We start from the raw sequence: 23,137 nt of genomic DNA on the forward strand, positions 1-23,137 counted from the left end.
CTCATCTTTGTTTTGTCGAACATGGAAGGACAGTTAAAAATCAACTGCTGTGCTCATCTTTCATATGTAATAAATGTGGTATTATTAAGGGTGTTGCTACACTTGAGTCTTTAGTCAATCACAGCAGCATTAGCAGCTGAGACGTATCACATTCTTGGTGTGTTTCACAAGTTCACTACGATTAGATTAAGAGTAAATCAAACTCTTCCCAAATAGAGTTGGGAGAATGACGAAAACAACTTTGTCATCCAGAAAGGCCCAAATTGTGTTCTTTTGCTCGTTTTTAAAAAAGAAATAGAGGGCTTTAGATAGGGGGGGGGGGGTCATTGGGACAGCAAGCAAAATAATAATAATAAAAAAAACTGCGCAAAAGTTCATTGTTTGATAAATGAAGTTAACCAAAGACCTATTTGCAGATCTATAATCTTCAGATCTAGCAGGAAAAAAGCAACATCTCAATATGAGTAAAGCTAAAAGTGCAAGTGCTTACTTTTTAAATCAAAATAAAACTTTAAAAATAAAAAATAAATTAGATCAAAAGACTTGTCAGCTGTGGTTTCTGTCCCATTGCATATCATGTTTATTTATCATTGATTTATTCTGTATTATGTGAGCAATTACAGGGGCCATGAGCCAGGACCTTTATGGCCCCTGGAACAGCCCATGATAATAGAAACATATTTTTTTTTATTCCAGAATATACAAAAAGAATAAAATAAATACATAAATAAAAAAAGGGAAAAGATCGAGATGGAAAAAAATGTGGTGTGTTTTGGCACCACCGACCCTCTGTATGACGCTTCGCTCATAATGGATCTCTCCTCCGCTGCTGCCTATCGGGGTGAAGGCGCTGCAGGAGCGCAGGAACCGGCCCCTACCACTTGATGCCGCTGACCTTGGCCAGTTGGCGGTGATCACGCCTCTGTAGCTGCAAGCTTTTTTTCCTCCCCTTCACATCCTTTTTTTTTTCCTACCATGGCATCATCCTCATCATCAACACCATCACCGGCGGACGAGCTGGATGAGGACTGCGTGGTGCAGCGCGGACGGTCTCACAGTGACCCGAGCAGCGTCCCGGAGCTCCGCTCTGGAGCCCCCGCTCCAGGTAAGGAGGATAGCGCCTGTTGGTCCGCATGTGATGCCTGGGAGCAGAGCTGCTTATGCTGCGGTAAACCTGATGTTGGCTCAACATCATGCTCGGTGATTCCGAAACATGCGTCGTCATGTGCGCATCTGGCGCCGCGCTATGAGCTGCAGGCCCCTCCAGGACCCCCCCAATAAAAAATGTTATTTAGAATAAACCTGTCTTTCCTTTCTAACACGTGTTTTAAATGCTTCCAACACAATCACACAGGTCTGTGATGTGATATTTATATGCAATTGTTATTATTGTATAATAAGCCTCTCAATACCTGGTCATTTTAGTGCATTTATGGTGTTTTGCGAGGTGTTAAGTTTTTCCTTACATGTTATCTCTGCTTAAGCCCAGCAGAGTGCTGCTGGTGTATTTAGCTGTTTCCATGGTGATCCAAATGGCAGAAGGCAGCCAGGCTCTCCAACTGTGTAAGCCCAACATGGTGCTCATCTGTCTGCTCCACTTTTCCTTGCCTTTCCAGCACAGTCTGGGATATACAGCGACAGCTGCAAGCCCCTCCAGGTAGAAAGCCAGTTGGGGCATTGAATTTGGCTTTTAATGTTGAAATGGGATTCCTATTTCTGCTGGACGCCTTTGGAGAGGGGTAGCTTTAAATTGAAGCTGCTGGCATTGTAGCTGATATATGAGGTCAGCTGTCAGCAGTTAATATTTTGTGGAATGCCAGCAGAACAGGTGAAGGTTCTCATGCATGTATTATACAAAAAATCTGCACGGTATGGGTGACTGACTTTTGTAGCTTATGGCATTTGCAGTGTTCTGCTTTGTTACCGTTTGCAGTGCCTTGTCACTGTATGCTACAAATTAACCTTGGAGCTTAATGCATCTTGTTACGTAAGACATTCTCAAACTGTGATGAAGCACCTTTATTTGGATTCAATGTGACAGATCGCTATAGGAGATATTCTGCCTACAGCCATCAGCATTTGCAACTCATTAAAGGAATAGTACACCCTAAACATGATTAGCCTTCATTTTCTACTCACCTCCATGCTGAACAACACTCTGGAGTACTTTTTTGATATCTCAAATGCATCTGGAGATCTGGGAGGCTTCTTGCTGTCTGCTGACATTCAAATAATGGAGGTCCATGGCGCCCGAGACAGAAAGGTCCATAAAAGTCCACAAAAACGTGTCAATATTCCTCCATACTGCTCGTCCAATGTAATCCAAGTGTCCTGAGTGGGTAGCATCCAGAATTTACTCGAAACGAAGTCATTTAGAATGTTTTTAGAGCATAAACAGTAGTGTATAGGATTTCCTAATAGCGCCCCCATGCGCGCTCACGATTCTACGGAAGCCGGCAGACCAAACCGGAAGAAAGTGCGCATTCAGCGTCTGGTCTGCCGATAATGCAAGCGTAGAAGAAGAAATGTGCTGTTTACCTGTGCAAAGAAAGAAACAACGAAAGAAAAATGTCTGAGGACTTCAGTGTTGAGGAAGAGCATGAGTTCTTTGCCGAGCTGAATGCGCTGGTTTGGTCTGCCGGCTTCCGTAGAATCGTGAGCGCGCATGGGGGCGCTATTAGGAAATCCTATACACTACTGTTTAGGCTCTAAAAACATTCTAAATGACTTCGTTTCGAGTAAATTCTGGATGCTACCCACTCAGGACACTTGGATTACATTGGACGAGCAGTATGGAGGAATATTGACAAGTTTTTGTGGACTTTTGTGGACCTTTCTGTCTCGGGCGCCATAGACCTCCATTATTTGAATGTCAGCAGACAGCAAGAAGCCTCCCAGATCTCCAGATGCATTTGAGATATCAAAAAAGTACTCCAGAGTTTTGTTCAGCATGGGGGTGAGTAGAAAATGAAGGCTAATCATGTTTTGGGTGTACTATTCCTTTAAGGAAGCTCAACAACATTTAATTTCCTTCTGGGATTAAAAAAGTATTTAATGTCATCATCATGTATATGGCTGAAAAAACACACTGCATTGTTCAAATCATGATATGAAATGTATAAGAGAACGGTACAACTAACCTACCAAGACATCAAAAAATATTAATTGTAGAAGCAGCCAATAGTCCCATGTTAATGTAGGCAGGATTGCAAAGATCCACAAATGAGGTTGACAGCAACTATTATTCATGCAATCCATAAATATGGGATTTATGAAAGAGTTGCAAAAAAACTAAATAAGTCTCCTCCCAAAAGCTGTGTGGGTACACAGCAAGTGTGTGACAAAGATGCTGTGGTAAGATTTGCCCAGGGTTGAATGCCAAATGCTGCATGTGGTGGAATATCCAGTGCAACACAACATGTTGAAAAGCACGGTGGTGGCAGCATCATACAGTAGGGATGCTTTTTCAGTTTGGGTGGGGGAAGCTTTGAAGAGTTAATAGGAAGACGGATGCAATTAAATTAAAGTACAGGGGCGTACAGAGAATTTTTAAAGGGCAGGGATGGAAAAAAAGGGAACATATAACTCGGCTCCAAAGGAGGGACTTAACTCGTCCTAACTTAAGCCAGTGTTTTGCTTCCAAGGGGGACTAAATCCTGGGTTTTGGCTCCTGAGAGGGCAATTTAGCATGCAATTTTGAACAAATAGCTGAGAAAAAAAATAAATATATAAACAAATAGTTAAAGGCTCCAAAAAAAAAAAAAAAACTTTCAGCAGGGCAACAAACCCAAACCTACAGACCGTAGGTTTAGTCACTTCGAGGAAGGATTTAGATCTAGGGCTGCAACTAATAATTATTTTGCTAATCGATTAATCTGTTGATTAATTTTGCAATGGATCGATTAAGAAGAGAGAAAGAGAAAGCATTTTGACAGACAAAAACTTATTTTTTTACTTAAATGCTGAATATATATATATATATATATAACAAATTTGGTTATATATATATATATATATATATATATATATATATATATATATATATATATATATATATATATATATATATATATATATATATATATATATATATATAGCAACCCACTTAGAGCAGTCCTTATACCAAATTAATTATATATATATATATATATCAGACATGGGCAATGTGGAGTCAACAAGTCATCTCCATGTCATGTATTTGTTCTACCCAGCCAATTAACCAGGTGAGTCCAATCTGCACAGGTTAATTCACGGTGAAGATTGGACTCACCTGCTTCAGTGGCTGGGTAGATTAAATACATGACATGGAGATGACTTGTTGACTCCACATTGCCCATGTCTGATATATATATATATATAATTAATTTGGTATAAGGACTGCTCTAAGTGGGTTGCTCTCTCAGCTAAAGATATGTTCTAGTCTCTATATTCCAGTTAACTATTAATCAATTACTAAATTTGTTAACTAATGATTATCTTAATAATTTAATAATTAATCACAATTAATCTGATTAATCTTTTCAGCCATATTTAGATCACAACATTTAAGTCAGATTAAAACTGAAAGATTTCTGGCAAGACTCAGAAAATCTGATGTCCACTCTGACTCCGTCTAACTTGTCTGAGCTTGAGCCAAAAGCCAACGCAAATCAGAAATGTTATTTTTGAGGAAATTAAAAAGCAATGTATTTTTTTTTATCTTTCACTTCTTAATAGAACCCATAATAACAATAAACTATATCAAAGTTTGTGTTTTTAAATCAATTAATTGCCGGTCACTCTATGTGCTCTTCATGATTTTTAACCGTGTGTGGTCAGCTATGATCCAATCAGAGGGGTTGAGGAAGGATCTGCAAGTTCATTTAGCCCACGGCTAACTGATGCTGCTGTCTTCATGCCCTCTCCTCTTCAGTGCTTGTCGTGTTCTCTTAGTTGTTGTGGTTACGCAACCATGTTCGTTCTTGTCTGAGAAACTCTGAGTCAACATCAGAAGGGTATAAAATGGCCCTTGTGTAATCGTTTTGAACCTAATGTCCACCCACTACCCCATAGTTTCCATGTCAGCAGCATCCCTCTGCAGAATGATGTTTTCCACTGAAGATTCTTACAGGTGGAGCGCCTCCTCCAGCTTCTCCCTCAGCTCTTCCATCCCCTCAAACTTGGTGTAACCCTTTCATAGCTCTAACACCCCTACTGTGACTTTGTGCATCATCAAGGCACTCTGATGAGTAATCTTATCTTAAACGGTTTGCGTGAACGACTTAACTACATTTGTACATGACCTCTCACTTTGTGATACTTTGGAAGATACTGTGTATTTTGTAGTAACCTGTGGATGCAGTTGGAAGGAATACATTCCTTGTCAGCAGAATGGATCCAAAACAAAGTCATGAAGTATTTAACTGCCACCTGAAGAAATTAGAAATCAATATTCCAGCCTTACCATCAGATAAACAAGCTGTACCATCTGTCTAGACAACATGTTTCTCAGGCCAGTGGGGATAGTTTTCTTAATGCTTGAGTTTCTCAGGAAACATGGTGCTGGGTATTTAAACATGTAGAGATATAATTTGTCGGAAACGTAAAAGTTTGGGGTTGTACATTAGCGTAGTTTGTAGCACTATTGCCCGGGAGCAAGAAGGTCCTGATTTTAATTACAAGCCGAGGGTCTTGTTGCAAAGAGTTTGGAAGTTCTCCTCATGAAAACAAAGGTTCTCTTATGGTACTCTGACCATTAGGTTGATGTGAGTTTGTTTTTATCCTCCGCGCCTGAGGAAGTTACTGATCCAGGAGCAAAGCAGTGCAGATAAACCCAGGTTGTGGAGTTTCAGGGTCAGTCTGCATGGAGAAGCAAGGTGTTGAGGTCTGCAGATGAGTCAGTCATTTAAAGTGCTGATGAGACAGCATCCTTAATAGACACTTTTCTCTGTAGATGGACTGCAGGCCTTCCAGACCAGTAGGGATAGTTTCCTTGAGGCTTGTTTTTTTTAAGAGGATACTCTCTAAGCCAGGGGTGCAGTCCTCAAGAGCTACCATCCTCTAACTCTTACATGCATCTTTTCTCTAACACACCTGAATCTAAAGGCTCAAATCCCTCATTTAGCTCAGCGGCGGTAAGGTAACAGACCACTCATTTGATTCAGGTGTGTTAAAAAGAGGTGCATCAAAAGGCTGCAGGATAGCCGCTCTTAAGGACTGGACTGTAGCACCCCTGCTATAAGCATTTCATGATGACTGGGGAGATAGCACAATTATGGCAATTATTGAGGGAGCGGATGGGAATTTCATTTTGGGCACAAAAAAAATGATGGAGGACTTCAGGTACCGAGGGACCATGGAAAGAAGCAGGGGAGATTGAACCCATTCATGGCTGATGCTGTACCTCTGGCTAAGAAATATGTTTTGTCCTTCTGCTGCTTGCTCCACTTTGAGTTGGATCAAAGCTGAAATGTTGATTTTTGGTTTTGTAATTCTTGTCGGTTCTGATAATTCTCCTCATATAACGTGGGTTTTTGAGATTGAAGTACTCCCCAATTAAGAGTTTGTAACCATGTTTGCCTGCCTTTTTCAGTTCTCTCTTGGTCCTGCTGCAGGTCCCTCTGTCTGCTGATCTGTATCAGGGTCCACACGTTGCTCTCTACTCATGGTTTCTGCTCTTTGTGGGTAGGACACATCAGCAAAGAAGTGAATATAAGTTACTATGTCACAGACAATGTGTTTTAGTCCAGATCAGTGTCCTCTTTGAAAATGTGTGTACTTAAAGCACTGCCGTAAGGCTTAGGTAATCGCTTCAGTCCAAATCTGAATGGTTCTGTGAGGAGTTTAGTTCTGCAGATCAGAGGTTTGAATGAGGGAAGTGAAGGGAGAGCTTGTTTATCCTGAAATAACTTAGCCATATTTAAGCATTGAAATAGAATAGATGGAAACGGTCAGTAATAATGCCACTGACAGATCTTTTAACCAACTCTAACCAACAGAGTTGGAGAAATATTTTGTAGAACCAAGTAGAACAGAGTTTCTCGAAGGTGATGACTAAGTGTTGCACAAAGCCGGTGCTGCTAAAGCTGAGGAGGACCGGATGACTCGCTATGGAGGCGTGTGTCTGAGTGATTTGTATTTTAAAAACGAAGGTGGGGCTATGATGATAAAGACCTGTACCAGCATTCAATACTTAAACTAAAAAGAGTGGTCAACTGCAATCAGCACTGTTTACAAAAACACCTGTAAGCCTCCTTTTCTCCACTAACTCAGCAGGTTTGGCTTCAGGCATAAAAGATTTGCCACCATAACACAGTGGTGTGCATTTGTATGAAATTGAGCTGAATACCAATTGCACTGCACCTTTTGATTTTACATATTAAAAAAAATGCAATTTATGGTCTAAGGCAAAAAGGTCAAAATGTATCCTTTAAAACTAATGATTTTATGATGTAGATCTGGTTAAATCAATGACACCAGATGTCAGGTTCTGAAAATCATTGGGACCGAATCCTTTTAAACAAGGCAGGTTGACGCAAGCAGTACATTTGCAAATGGCTTACTGGCTTTAGGACACACTATGCTGGAAGTGCGACTTTTGGCGTAGGGTGATAATGAACGTGTGAGTCACTAACCTAGTTTAATAGTTCAGTCCATGCCCAAAGGACAATATTGGTTCCAGCGAGGCGGCTGCCAACAAGACATCCTTGTGGCATCTTGGGCTGGCGGGCACCACACCAGGCATTGAAGTCTCAGAGGTTGGAGAACAGGCAGGAGATCAGAACCGAGCAGACGAAGGAAGGCAGGATAATCCAGATGGCGAAGCCAAAACCGGTGTGGAAGACCTACTCAGGAGTCAGACCCAGGAGATCAAGGGTCTGAATAGGTGCCAAAATGGAATCCAGGACGGTGTCAGGAAACAGTTCCAAGTTCTGTAAAGAGGCAAAAATCCATCAGGAGTGTAAGGACAGGTCCGGCAAACTGATCAGAACAGGGAAAGGCAGGCTCAGAGGTCCAAAAGTTTTTTTTGCAAAGAAGTAGTTTCTAATCCAAAATGTTAAACTTTCTATCTATTCTAAAAATAGATAGAAATTTAGGTATACAAATGTATTACATTTATAAGGTTCAATGATAGCAAACACTGTTAGAGACCAGTTGTAATAAAAACAAGCTTGCCAAAGCTTTCTAGGTTCACACTGAAAGTTTAAGTTTGGGGAATATACATGCTATGATGGGTGTGTTCATAATACCAAGGGTTTGTTGCATACTTGCAACAATCAATGTCAAGGGGATAAAAAAGTTGGAGGACCTGAGGTTCTGAGTTCGAGCCCCACTCCCACAGACTGCCACTCTGGGTCTCAAGACCCTTAACCCCCACTGCTCCCATGAAACAAATGTTATAAAATGTGAACATTCAAATGAATGTCCTTTGTTCTTAAGGTGTAGAAAAAGGACATTCATTTGAGGACCAGAATGTTGACATAAAGAAGACAAGTGCTTTGAAAGGGGTCTGAAGGAAGCCATTTATGTTAAAAGGGAAAACCAACCTTAAACAGAGGGGTGGACTCGGAAAGGACCCAACAAAAACCTACAACGTGTTGTAGGTTTTTGTTGGGTCCTTTCCGAACCTACAACGTGTTGTAGGTTTTTGTGGGTTCCTTCCCGCTATCATCTCAACCCACATCACTATGTAAGGGACCACAACAGCTTGCCTAGTCAGCCAGGCCAACAATGACCTTAAGGACTCCCCTTTCAGAGGCATAGGCCAGTATCGGGTTATGCAGGCCAACAACAACCTCAACGACTCCCCATATTAGGGGAGTCACAACACCCACAAAGCCACAACAGAGTAGAAGAACTACAAAAATAAAAATAAATGTCACAACTCTTTTTTTTATAGGTTTAACTATAAATGTGTGTTTTGCTTTAGGACCAATGCTAACATATGAGGGGTATTTCTTTATTGTCGATTCTTCCATGGGTATAAAAAGCTTTCAGGAGCTGTAACGTTCACCTCTTGACTTGATTCTGTGGAAACAGTTTACACACATTTCTAGCTGGGCTGAGAATAAATGTAGGCGTGAGCTGCCAGGTGCAGGGTTCTCTGTTCACTGAATTCGGAATGACACAAACTGTTATATACAGGCTTGCTGATTAATAAAACATAAGGCAAGTAAATGAAAGGAATTCCAATCTCATCATAAGGTCCCCTATTTCCCCATATGACTGATAGAGAGAACTAAGCTAAAGAGCATCTGCAGCTGATAGGTAAGAGCGGAGGTGCAGCATATGGGGGTAAGAGCCTTTGATGTTAGAGCTGCATGTCATAGAAGAACAGCATCACCCACTTTAATAAGGACAAGAGGGCCGTGAGTAAAGATGCTCTTTGAGGCTGGTGGCAACAGGACAACAGCAAGTAACATGAAGAGCTTAACTTCTCTTCACACTCGTGTTCACAACAGCAGTAAAACAATATGAATATTTGAAATTTCTTTATGTTTTTTTTAACAGCTTTTTGGCATCCCACAAAATAGAGTTAATCCTTCACATCTTTTATTATTTTAATTTGATCAATTTAACACAAAAGATATTAGCTTTGATACTAATTGTAGAGTACTACTTATACAACAGTGTATATTTTTGTCCCCCTTAAAATAACTCAATCCCAAAACATTAGTATCTGAACTCCTGTCAAAAAATGAAAATGTTTAAATTGTGCCCAATTTGCCATTTTTTTCTCTCTGGTGTGAGTGAGTCTTTAATGTAACAAGGTGAGTGTGGAGCAGGTGTGTTGTTTTTAGTGTTAATCGGCCCTATGCTAGAACCGTAGGTACAAAATATTTCATTCTTAAAACGTTCATGCGTGATTTATGAGAAAATATTGCATTTACTGTTTTTCTCATATTTCTAATCTTCTCTCAGGTGTGAACAAATTTCACGAATGCTCATGACCCAACTTAGGAGTCAGCTGTTATCCAAACCTAGTTTTTCACAAAATAATTACATTTATTGTTAATTAGAAGCAATTTCCATTTAATTAGGCCACAATAAATAACATATTATGCAGCTCTGTAATTATAAATTACACTTTTATTGACTACTGACAGAACTATCGGTCACTACAGCTGTATTCAGGGGACACTGGTTTGTTACTTCGTCCAAAGAAAGTACAGTCAGAGATCAAACTGTGCACCTGGAGAATAAATAACGAATATCCAACTATGGACATTTTTACAGTAATGGACATTTAAAAATGGCAGCAACATCAGAAATGTGCAAAATGACAGTAGCGTGTTATTTAACTGACTAAGGTTTCTATCATTACATTTGTTTTTATTTTTTCATGTTCCCGGTGGTTGGTACCTTTATTCCACTCTGTATTCTCGTGAGTGTAGTCTTTGTTCACTTTACAATAAAAAGTAAATAAATAAACAAACTGTTTTTGAAAACTACGGTATTCATTCTTTTCCTGCTTTGTGTGCCAACTGTCACGGCTGCTAAGCAACATAGCCTACGGCGGTAAAACCCGCCGAAGCATAGACCTGTTTGAATTCACAGCCAAAACTCTTCCTGTCTCCGTATTTTCACGGGCTTTGAAGGATCCAGTCCAGGTAGAGCGCGTCCTTGGAGGATGCAGCCCATGAATTCGAACAGAGCAATCATGAGAGAAAGAAACAAGGCCAGGCTAATTAGCAGATTGGGAGCAGGTGTGAACAGAGGCAGGAAGGGAGCTGGGGAAAAGGAGACTGAAACAAGAGGGCACATGTAAAATATCTAAGAACTCAAATACAATCAAAAATAACTAAAACACAAGAATGGAAATAAGACTAATGAAAACTCAGAGATAGAACTTAAACAGAACCAAAACCATGACATTCATGAGGCCAAGACACTGCATGAAAAGTGGGATTTTCGTCAATATACGGCACTGTAGATTGTCGTGGAACTTCAGGTTAGCGGCAGTTTACGGCAATTTGCAGGCTTCGTCGCAAACTCCCGTAAATTGTCAGAAATTGACGTGGAATTTCTTAGGCAGTGTTCCCCCCATGCCTCCCCCCCATGGAATTCTAGGGGAGGCTTTAACATGTAAATGAACATGCTGTGAGCTATACAAATGCAAACCAGGGTTGCAGGGGGGGTTTTACCCCAAGTGACATCTTTCTGAGGAAGAAAATCTCTGATACAAAGAGATCAGGTATAGCCTCTTACATTTTAGCTTGAATTGATTTATTTAATTAAAGTATAGAGACCAAAACAGATCTTTAGCTGACAGAGCAATACATTTAGAGCAGTAATTATTTTTAAAAAAATTTGCATTTAAGATAAAAAATAAAATATTGTCTGTCAATATGCTCAATTCACAATTACTTAAGTGGAAAAGTTTCAAGAAATGAGTCTGAGATGATTCACTTTATAACATGGCGCATTATCCTGTTGGAAGTAGCCATCAGAAGATTGGTACACTGTGGTCATAAGGTCTGGCCAGGTCAAGATCCGCAATTGCAATTGCACCAAACAGGAAAAAGAACATCGACAAATTCCGGTTCGTCAAATTAAAATATAGCAGCAACAGATTGGTGACTAGAAATTATAGCACAATTCTTATAAATATCTAAAAAAAAAAAAAAAAAAAAAAATAACACCGTTTATTTAAATGATTGGATCCAAACTATTGGTTATTCACCAACCAGGAAGCAGATTTCTCATCTCCATTAAAATATTTATTTTATACCGAGGGACTTAAAGTTTAATCAAATCCAGTTAAAAGAAACTTCTTATTACAGGAATGAAAAGAGATGCTAAGTTGTAGAGAACAAGTTCATAAAAAAAAAAGCAGTTTTGAATTATCCTTATCTCTGTTACAAAAATCTACAAAAATATATATATATATATTTGGGCAGAAACTGAACATATGCTGGATGATGGTGGGATTTTTTTAATACGTCATATTAAATTAAGCGCTCACAGGGTTCATACAGGAATGAGTGACTCTAATTTAATGCTATTTTAATGCTATTAGAAATGATTTTAATGCCATCAACAAGAACCATGTACACAAGTTATTAGTGTACATGAAATATGAAGGAGCTGCAAGCAGAGTTCCTTGACTCCTGTATCTATGTAAACACACACACACACACACACACATATATACGTATATATATTCTCTAGCTTTTTCTCCGCCTCGAGCTTCCTTTCCGAACATACGGCTTTATAAACAGTTCCACGCAAATTAATAGCGATATAATATCTGACGAAATTGTTTTTAGAAGCATTTTTATTAAAGAATCATAAATGCAACGATAAACATATTTAATTAATTTTAGTGCCAATTAAGGCCTTGATTAAAAAAAGAATTATGAATTGTAATTATTTTTAATGATCCGCGGAAACCCTGGTTCATCTGGCGCATGCCCTCTACGATCTCCAAGGAACTCAGAGCGGAGGGGACGGAGCAACAGCGGCGGCTGTAGGCTTTGCTTTGTGCAGGCGGTCTGGAGCGCAGCGGAGCGGAGCGCAGACGGAGTATGTGGGATTTCGGGGTAAAACTCCTCTTGGACGCGATGGCGACTCTGCATCGAACAAGACGAACTCAAAGAAGAGATGCTAGCGGTAAATATATGTTCGATTACTGCCTGCTAAGCTAAAAGCGGCCTAGCCTGAGCTATGGCTAATAGCAGCCTAGCTATTAGCCTATCTAGCCTAGCCTTGCAAGAACAAGCTTTATTAAAGTGCATTTTTTGTGATTACAGGAAGCAGTACGCCGTCTTAACAACTCGGAGACTAATTGCAGGCGCTATGAACCGGAGCAAGGGTAAGATTTAAAGAATATGCTTTCATTCTGCGGTAAAAGGTAATGGATACCGATCATAGCTTTACATTTTGTTTTCACAGACCTCCTATTTGCTCGGAGCCATAATCAGCAAGTCCAGATTTGCACGATGATGATAAAGACGACATTGTGTGTAAGTGACTTGTTTTAATGTTTTCTCCTTCCTTGTTACTGTGACTTGCGTTTGATTTTTTATTCATACCACTCTCATTTAATTGTTTTCCAGCTGCCTGTAAGACGTATTTTCAGACGGTACGCAGGAGCTTCAGATATACGCAGCCAGCCAACATGCTGCGTGCGGAGGCTATCTGCTCGGAGTCGGGCCGGAAGAAAGAGGGTAAGACTTTATTTGGTGACTATTTTTCAGGTGCATTAATAGATGTGTTGTGTCCATACGCAGTGCGCTGATTCATAGTTTTTTTTTTTTTTTTCAGCTGCTGAAAGCGAGGCAGAGTGTGCTAGCAGATGAGGAAGTGGAACTCTGGAAGTCCGCCGTCGTCAGCGGTGTCTCTGGATGGATTGTACGGTCGCCGCCATTTCGTAGGCCGGATCTCACTGAACTCTGTGTTAAGCTGCAGTCCCGGTTAGAAGCGATGCCGAAGTACAGAGCCACGCACACTAGGCGTCTGCACATCGGACCTGCCTCGGAGGGAATGCTGCCAGTTACCTCCAACCCCGAGGAAGCAAACGGACCGTTCACGGACTTTTAATTTTTAGAAACGCATGTGTTTGGATACGCGTTGTATATAGTTGTGTGTGTTTTAATAAAGCTCTTTCTTTGCATAAGCAGCTTCCTGGCAAATGTTCATTTCCTGTATAAATTCATTCATGTCCTTGATGGTAGCATAATAATTGTGTAGTAGTGTAGGATAACATAAATACACACCATATGAATGAATAAATATATGAATGAATAAATATATGAATGAATAAATATATGAATGAATAAATAAATATATATATATATATATGTGAATAAATATATATATGTAAATATATATATATATGCCAACCAATCACGAGCGACTTTACTTGTTTAAAAAGAAGTGGTTCCGTCCAATACTCAGTAAGAAAATTAAAGCCTGGCGTGGCCACGTGTGGTTTTGCTGCCAATCACGAGCGATTTCATTTGTTTGAGAATAGTGGTTTCAATACTGAGAAGGTTATTCAAGCCAGACCTGGCCAGCCGCGCGGGTTTGCTGCATTCATATGCTAATTAGGGCCATTAGTACAGCTGATCGCTCTCCACATACGTCACGGTACGTTTTCGACAATTTGTGGCACGACAAACGCGGACAAGCACGGGTTGCAAATTGTCGGAAATTGACGAAAATCAGGCAGATCTGCGGGAGTTTACGGGGGTTTACGGGGACGAAAATCTCACTTTTCATGCAGTGAGATATATTGTTGTTTTTCTGTCGAAGTTTTACTGTTGTTGCATTTATAATTATGGGAACTATTTACTAGAAAGACTGTACTTACCTTGTAAAATGAAGATGTGGAGGCTGAAGAAAATGTGCAGAAGGTCACAATGGGTAGCCTGGGTGCCATTCCGAACTTAGTCCCGCCCACAACGTTTGAGGTTGGGAAGTTCGGTCTGGCATTGCTCAGTAATAGCGCGAGTATGCTCGCACAATATCTGGCGGGCCAATCAAATTGTCAGGGCGGGCTTTATACGATGATGGACAGATGATCAACAGTAACGTAATCAACCACGTGACCAAAGCTCGCATGGGTGACAACAACAATGGCTGCCGCTGGAGAGTTGAGGTGTGTAGATTCTGCTATTAGGTCTGTTCTAGAAGAAATCGACAGCAAATAAATTTTAAAAGAGGAACAGAGAAACGCGATCAAGGCTCATCTTCTTATTCTAGGCGTGCAACTGCACGCTTTGATTTTTGTTGACAACAACTATGCGTCGCTTAACATATGTCACGCACTCCGTTGCTCTTATTGGTTGTAGGTCTATCCAATTGAGTGCGGAGGCATTTTTTTTCCTGGTTCGTTCGAAACACGCCCAATAATCACTGCTCTATGGAGCAGTATCAGACTCATATTCTGACTAGAATTGAGTAGGACTACGTCAGGCTACACAATGGGAGCCCTCCCTGTCAGTCCTAGGCTCTTGGCAAACCATCAAGAAGTAGCTCTGCCCAGTCTTCTGGCTTTAGCCTTCTGGCTAAAATGTGTCCACTCAGTAATAAACTGAACAAGATTCAACTGAGGACATTTTATGAGGTTTTTACAGCACTAGTAGCTCATTTTTTCTACAGTGGGGTGACCGGAAAGCAGGTAAGAGAAAGGGGGAGAGACATACGGCAAAGGACCACAGGTTGGATTCAAACCTACAACGAGGCCTCTGTACATAGGTCATGCACACTAACCACTGTGCAACTGAAGCACGCCCAACCGAGGACAGTTTTTTTAAGTAAAACTCACCATCTATGTGATGGTCTCCATGGAGACCTGACTATATGACGTCATTCCCGAAGCTGTGGAGGTAGAGTTTACAGTGTGTTTTAGGGGAGATAAAATATGTACATTCAACATTCTGCAGCTACAGACTTAATTCTTACCTTTTGGTCCCCTAGCTTGAAAAAAATCTGCCAGTGAAGCAAGTGTAGATCATTAAAAATAATCCTAGCAGCCTGAATACCAGTGCAGACTAATCCTAAATTACATCCTAAAAAATGCAGAGGTAGCTGTGATTGTGGATGGGGATTTTAAAGTGCTATCTATCCCAAATCACCTTGGTGGTGCTATTTAATGTTACAGGGAATTGTTTTAAATTTTCATTTGAGATTTTTAAGTCCTGCAATATTTGTCTGAAAACTATCCTATTCTAAGTCAGTAAACTATTGCAGTTGAATTTTCCTATGGTCCACATGGTACAGGTTGGTACACACATAAGTCACGCATACCTGCTTTTATCCACATAGCCCCTTGCTCAGGTTTTGAGTAATTCATATAACTTACAGAGTGAGTTTTTTATAAGCATGTAATACCATTAAATTAATAACAGTAAAGATAATCCAGTTACATTTGAACAATTTCTCTTAATATTTTTAAGGGGACATAGTGTGAGGTTTGGAAATGCTGCAAAACAGGGTCATAATGGGTAAAAGTGAAACAGTCAGCAAGGCTGCCACCAGAGGGCTCTGCTCTGCAGATAGGCTAAATGAGTGAGGTGACTGTCACGGCTGGCCGGGTTCCACAGCAACTGGATTTCACACAAAGAATAGGGACAAATGTGCTCTAGAAGGTCGTTCTTCACACTGAGTGAAGATGCAGAGTCACTGGAATCAGGATTACTCAGCAGGACTGTTTGCAAAGAGCTCTCTGAACACAGTGCAGGCAGTGTTAGAATGAGCGCCTGAATGTAATGAAATGCAGTCAGATGTTATTGAAATGAATTAGTCAACACTTTATTTCCCTCACATCCTCATCCGGTATTTTTAGAAATGCTGCTGGCTCTTTAACTTTTTCCATCTTCCTTTAGTTTAAAACGATGAGCTTCATCTATGAGGGATTTAACATTTATCCATGTGAAGTGACAACACAAATACTAAAACGACTTATTTTATATCCCCATGGGTGCTGCTTTGTATAGTTTGTACCCTTGAGTCTTAGCAGCATTGATTATTTTAAATTACTTGGCTGAGGATCAGTGGCTCAGAGGGGTATTCAAAATATACCAATATATTTTCAGCAAAGTCATTTCCTATGGTACAATGCACTCTGCAGAGACGTCCCAGGGTCCCACTGACTACATCGCCCTGGGGTGCATCATAGAAAGCACGACAAAGCATGACATCACCCTGGACCAATCTAATGAGAGGACACAAGCACCATTATGCAGAAGACAGTCATGTGATTCAAAGCAGTAGCAAGAACACACAGAGAAACAGAGGTTGTGCTTCAACTCTTTAAGGAACAACACATGGAACAACATCACAAAATGTTCACACAAAAAAAATCCTGATAATTCCGGTGAAGCCAATCTCATGCTTAGAGCTAATATCGCATGATTGTTGTTTTTTAACAATCAGTATGTTATCTGCAGTGAATAACTAATAACAGACATCTTCTTTAGCATTGATCTCTAAAACCGACAATTCAGAATGAGAATTGGTCTCTAATACCCAAAATATCCTGGACAATCAGTCTTAGTGTGTTAAGACCAAATGTATTTCGGCTGTCAAAAAGCATCCAATACCTTAAGTTGGACATGTGCACTTTAAAGACTTGCGTGATATATGGTGTCTAAATCTTTCTAAACGTCTACGGCACATGTCCGAGCAAAGCCTGGTGAGGTGTGCGTTGGAAGAAGCTACCCTTAGCTGCTTCCTTTGTCAGTTTCTGGAGTCTGCTGGAGTTTTCTTCCTCTTAAAAGAGAGTTTTTCCTCTTCACTTCCCTTGCTCCAGGAACTATGAACAGAGTTGCTTTCAGTAATAGTCACTATTTTACAAAGGTAAGCTTCTCTCCAAAGCTTCATATTTCCCCATTGTTATGTCTGCTGCTATGGATGCTCTGTATGCGCATTAGACTTTTAAAGGTGTTGTGGAGGATTTTCTCTAATTTTTTAAAAGACCAGCCCTCTCCACGTGCGAGAGCACGTAGAAGCCCATTTCTCCTAGTCATGCTCTGTTTAAAAGTTGCTGTTCTCATCTCTTATCTAAGCTTATGGTTTCCCCCTTGTTCCACTGCACGGTGCCTATGCTATCATGGTCATTAGTTGCCGCTGTCGGTTAGCAGCAGCCTATGGCGACAGCCAATCATATAATGCTTAAAATATTTTATAATATTTTTATAATACGGAAAATATATCAGTTGTAAAAAAAAAAATCCTTTGTGACACTAGTGGATTATATTTTCAAAGCTGTCTAACAGAAACAGGGGAATAGTTAGACACCAGCAAAGGTCCCTCTGGGTCATTCAGAAATTAAAACCCGGGAAAATTGTATCAAGGACTGAGGTGTCTGTACGCGTGCAGCACGCTCTACCCCAGCACGGTGAATCACTTCCAAAAAACGTTTTTTATTCAAACTGAAATACGACCCCCATTTCTACTGCTTTGAAGCATTGTGAATACCAATAAGGTTCATGACCTAAATTACTTATAAATTTTTTAATTTCCTTTTGATTTGTGGTTGCTTTTTCCTGCCAATTATTGGCCTCAGGAGGCCAGTTTCAAACGACAAAAACTTTGGGATTATACCTAGCACACACCTAACCTTTGTAACTAGTGACCAGGCTGACTGCCATTACAAATATAGGCAGATAGTAGTGTCTTCCTCATGAATACTTTATTTCAATGACTAACTAATAATCTGAACTTTCACAAACTTTATAGTTGCTGTTTTCTCTGCACACAGCATATGTGTTAAGGTTAAACTGGATGATCAGCTGAGACCCACCAGTCTGCTCTAAGTTCACCATAAGGGAGCATTTTGCAGCATCGGTGCAACAGCAGTTGACATGGTGCATTCCACACTGGAGTGTTTGTGGTTTATAAATTCTTCCCCTGGAGCGACCATCAGCTGATTGTTCACCATAACATTAGGCTAGCATGACACACATTGTTCTAAAACAACAACAAACTTAGGAACAGTCTCTTGGGAAAGCGTTGATGTCTCCGGTTAAGATGATTGGTGTAAAGAAGCTACTTATATAAACATCAACACAACAAACAACCAATCAAACATAAAGGATTCTCTCAACCATTTAGATTGATATGACACAATACTGTGGCTGCAGAATATATCCTGAATTTATCATCACTGCAATATCAGTTTCTGCATTATTCATGTTGCAAAGGAATCTTTGGAGTAAAGTAATCTATTCTACAGGTGCTGGTCATAAAATTAGAATATCATGAAAAAGTAGATTGATTTCAGTAATTCCATTTAAAAAGTGAAACTTGTATATTATATTCATACATTACATACAAACTCATATATTTCAGATGTTTATTTTGTTTAATTTTGATGATTACAAATGACAACAAATGAAAATCTCAAATTCATCATATCAGAAAATTAGAATATTGTGAAAAGGTTCAAAATTGATGGCCCCTGGTGCCACACTCTAATCAGCTAATTAACTCAAACCACCTGCAAAAGCCTTTAAATGGTCTTTCAGTCTAGTTCTATAGGCTACACAATCATGGGGAAGACTGCTGACTTGACAGTTGTCCAAAAGACGACCATCGACACCTTGCACAAGGAGGGCAAGACACAAAAGGTCATCGCTAAAGAGGCTGGCTGTTCACAGAGCTCAGTGTCCAAGCACATTAATAGAGAGGCGAAGGGAAGGAAAAGATGTGGTCGAAAAAAGTGTACAAGCAAGAGAGATAACCGCACCCTGGAGAGGATTGTGAAACAAAACCCATTCAAAAATGTGGGGGAGATTCACAAAGAGTGGACTGCAGCTGGAGTGAGTGCTTCAAGAACCACCACACACAGACGTATGAAAGACATGGGTTTCTGCTGTCGCATTCCTTGTGTCAAGCCACTCTTGAACCACAGACAGCGTCAGAAGCGTCTTGCCTGGGCTAAAGAGAAACAGGACTGGACTGCTGGTGAGTGGTCCAAAGTCATGTTCTCTGATGAAAGTAAATTTTGCATTTCCTTTGGAAATCAAGGTCCCAGAGTCTGGAGGAAAAGAAGAGAGGCACTTCATCCACGTTGCTTGAAGTCCAGTGTAAAGTTTCCACAGTCAGTGATGGTTTGGGGTGCCATGTCATCTGCTGGTGTTGGTCCATTGTGTTTTCTGAGGTCCAGGGTCAACGCAGCCACATACCAGGAAGTTTTAGAGCACTTCATGCTTCCTGCAGCTGACCAACTTTTTGGAGATGCAGATTTCATTTTCCAACAGGACTTGGCACCTGCACACAGTGCCAAAGCTACCAGTACCTGGTTGAAGGACCATGGTATCCCTGTTCTTAATTGGCCAGCAAACTCTCCTGACCTTAACCCCATAGAAAATCTATGGGGTATTGTGAAGAAGAAGATGCAATACACCAGACCCAACAATTCAGAAGAGCTAAAAGCCACTATTAGAGCAACCTGGGCTATCATAACACCTGAGCAGTGCCACAGACTGATCGACTCCATGCCACGCCGCATTGCTGCAGTAATACAGGCCAAAGGAGGCCCAACTAAATACTGAGTGCTGTACATGCTCATACTTTTCATGTTCATACTTTTCAGTTGGCCAACATTTCTATAAATCCTTTGTTTTTATTGGTCTTCAGTAATATTCTAATTTTCTGATATGATGAATTTGAGATTTTCATTTGTTGTCATTTGTAATCATCAAAATTAAACAAAATAAACATCTGAAATATATGAGTTTGTATGTAATGTATGAATATAATATACAAGTTTCACTTTTTAAATGGAATTACTGAAATCAATCTACTTTTTCATGATATTCTAATTTTATGACCAGCACCTGTAAGTTTGTGAACTTGCATTTTACCTGCTAATATAATATTTTGCTTCTTGGAGATAGTATCATGGTAGCAGATGCTCACAATTACTCAAAAAACGTTGCTCAAAGTGTTATAGTCACAAAGAAAAGGAAACAGAAACGAGCAAGAGAGAAAATAAGTAAATACGCTTATACACCCAGAACAATATTTTATATCATGCTGACAATTTAGTTCAACTTTAAACAGCTTTTTAATATGTTCATAGATCATATATTCATTTGCTCTAAATTAGTGACACTGTTCCTAGTAATAAAGAAATAATTTGTTCATATATGATAGGCTTTTAGGGAAAGTAAACAATCAAAGGATGTTATTTTGACTTGACTTTGAAAAGAAATATAGTAAAGCTGAATACAGGCAAGATGTTAGCATGAAGAGATGTTATTCAGCTACTCTACTGTAGGAAAAGAGATAGAGAAGCTGGACAGACCCATCCCCCCCTTATGCATGCACATACAAACACTGTCTCCCCCTCCCCCACAACACATTCTGAGGCCTCCACTTCCACAGCACTGATGCTGGGAGTTAAAAATGCTCCTCAGATCTGCACATATTGTTGATCATAAAGATAAAGTTAAAATTAGTCGGTGAAGGCCATATTAGCAGAAATGAGCTGCAAGCCTTATTTACCCACATCCAGAAACGAAAGGTCACCGCTTCACTGTGTTGGCAGTAATTCATGCGGCTAGTGTATTTGAGTTGAACTGCCTGGTTATGTTCAGACGGGTGTTCTTCTGCACCCATTTTGTTTCCATTGTAAGACTTTTGATGTACAGGGAATGTAGAAGATCTACCTGGCAACTGCACGTCGGTGGAAAGCTGTCATCCATTTGCACATTATGTATGTTTTTTATGAATGTTTCATGTGCTGACCTAAATCCTAGCAGAGCTGAGTGTAAGCAATATGTTGCACATGCAGCACCCAGACGACATCTCACTGCAGGGGGATTTAACTGGCTGACCAGAGGGAACGCAGCTCTGTGGAGAGCCTTCAGACCACCCAAAGCATAGTTATTTTAAGACATTTGTTTTTACAAAATACGCATCCCTCTGCGATGGGAAACAGTGCAGTGTGGGCTTCATCACACAAAGAAGTACCTTACTCTCTGTGGTCCTATATATCGAATCAACCGTGGGCTAGATCCCACTGACTACTGCGAGCTTGAATAACCAATATCCAACTTCTAACCAAATTTACTGTGGTCGTAATCATCATACTTTATGTTTTAAAAAAAAAAACTCTTGGTAGATTTGTGTATTACGAAAAATAGCAATTTGCAATAGTCATGTTTTAACACAACAGTAAGGAATTCACTTGTATTTACATCTAACTAAGATATCCCAAATATATATATATTTTTTAACTTTTGGTTGATTGTAAAAATATACTTACGTTTGTGCAGTTCTTTTCCACAGCCAGATGGCATTTTTCCTTTCACTGAATGAGTTCTGGGACGCCACTTCATTCCAAGTCAGCTCTTGACCTCCCTTGGTGTAAAGGGAACATTTTAAGGGTTGAAGGGCACTTCCCCCTAGCTCTTAAGATTATTAGGACACACTAGCCTTCCATGTGAACGTGCTAAGGAACAAAACTAGAGCAAGTGAGAGGTATGGGAATGGGCCTTAATTAAAACAATGCTTAAGCCCAGCATGTGGATGGATGGAGCAGCAGGTCCTTTCGACAGGATGTATTGTGGGATGAAGGGTTGGTGAAGCTGCTGAAAAAAAGATTTTTCTATATCAACATGCAGATGGTAGTCTTGAACACATTGAACTCCCTGTAAAATTTTAATCTGATGAACCGGAATAGAAGCTTTCAGTTAATGCCAGACAACAGTTCTGCAAGAGCTCACCTTGTGGAATTAAAAATCAGAAGCCATGAAACCACAATTTTTTCTTTTTTTTTTTTTATATTCACATCAAAATATTTTACGGATTCTGATGAAGATAAAGATATATGTTTTAAATATAACACAATAAGGAATTCAAGGTCTAACCTTAACCTGAAAATATCTCTACCTCCATCCATCCATCCATCCATCCATCCATCCATCCATCCATCCATCCATCCATCCATCCATCCATCCATCCATCCATCCATCCATCCATCCATCCATCCATCCATCCATCCATCCATGGTCAGATTGCTCCATGGTTATTTGTCCTGTTTTAGACTAAAATAATGTATCAAACCACATGTTGAGGGTTTATGTGGTTATGGACTGATTATAGTGGGAGTTTATAGTTGTAATGTGTCCAAACATAGAAAAGAAATCCATGTTTTTTAATGAAGAAGAAAAAGTGGGTTCATTCCTGGTCCACTGATTGCACTATCTCTACCTGTGTTAATTTATGAGTTAAACCTGCTGCTTCCCCAGTCAGTGGTGGTGTTTGAGTTTAAAGTAAACTGACTGTACTGCTCATTGTGTTTTGAGTCACTTATAGTCATTTTTAAATGTGCAAATTGAGAAGAATTTGGGGACACGATAAAAATCACAATAAATGGTGTCACTATAAAATTTATCCCGATATATCCCAATACATTAAGAAAGATAATTCATGTGATTATTAATGATATAGCTCCGAAATACCTGACAAGATTCTCATTGTTGATTTGCTTCAGCCGGTGCATACCAGCTAAATAAATGGGTCTTGGGCAGTGAGCTGAAAACTCTTGGCTGGAGGTTTTAAATTGTTTTTTGTAAATAAATGTTTTTTTTTACATTCAAGATCCATTCGGACAGATTTTTAATCAATACCAATCAGGTCTAATGAAATATTGCGATATTTTAATATATATTTTTTCTTATACCCCTACTTGTTTACAATC

General features: G+C 39.8%; 1 protein-coding gene across 2 annotated transcripts in view; it reads left to right on the forward strand.

Moving 5' to 3' along the window:
- Window positions 1–854: 854 nt before the first annotated feature.
- phactr3b (phosphatase and actin regulator 3b) overlaps window positions 855–23,137 on the forward strand; it is a 72,510-nt gene continuing 50,227 nt past the window's right edge. Inside the window, exon 1 of one of the 2 annotated variants that reach the window (XM_038303524.1) lies at window positions 855–1,105. In XM_038303524.1, the coding sequence (XP_038159452.1) occupies window positions 976–1,105 (130 nt within the window). In that variant the 5' untranslated portion in view covers window positions 855–975. The remainder of the gene's footprint in view (window positions 1,106–23,137) is intronic. The other variant, XM_038303525.1, reaches the window with a different exon arrangement.

Source organism: Cyprinodon tularosa, unplaced genomic scaffold (genome assembly GCF_016077235.1).
Source record: "Cyprinodon tularosa strain WSP-4 unplaced genomic scaffold, ASM1607723v1 ctg512, whole genome shotgun sequence".
NCBI lineage: Eukaryota > Metazoa > Chordata > Actinopteri > Cyprinodontiformes > Cyprinodontidae > Cyprinodon > Cyprinodon tularosa.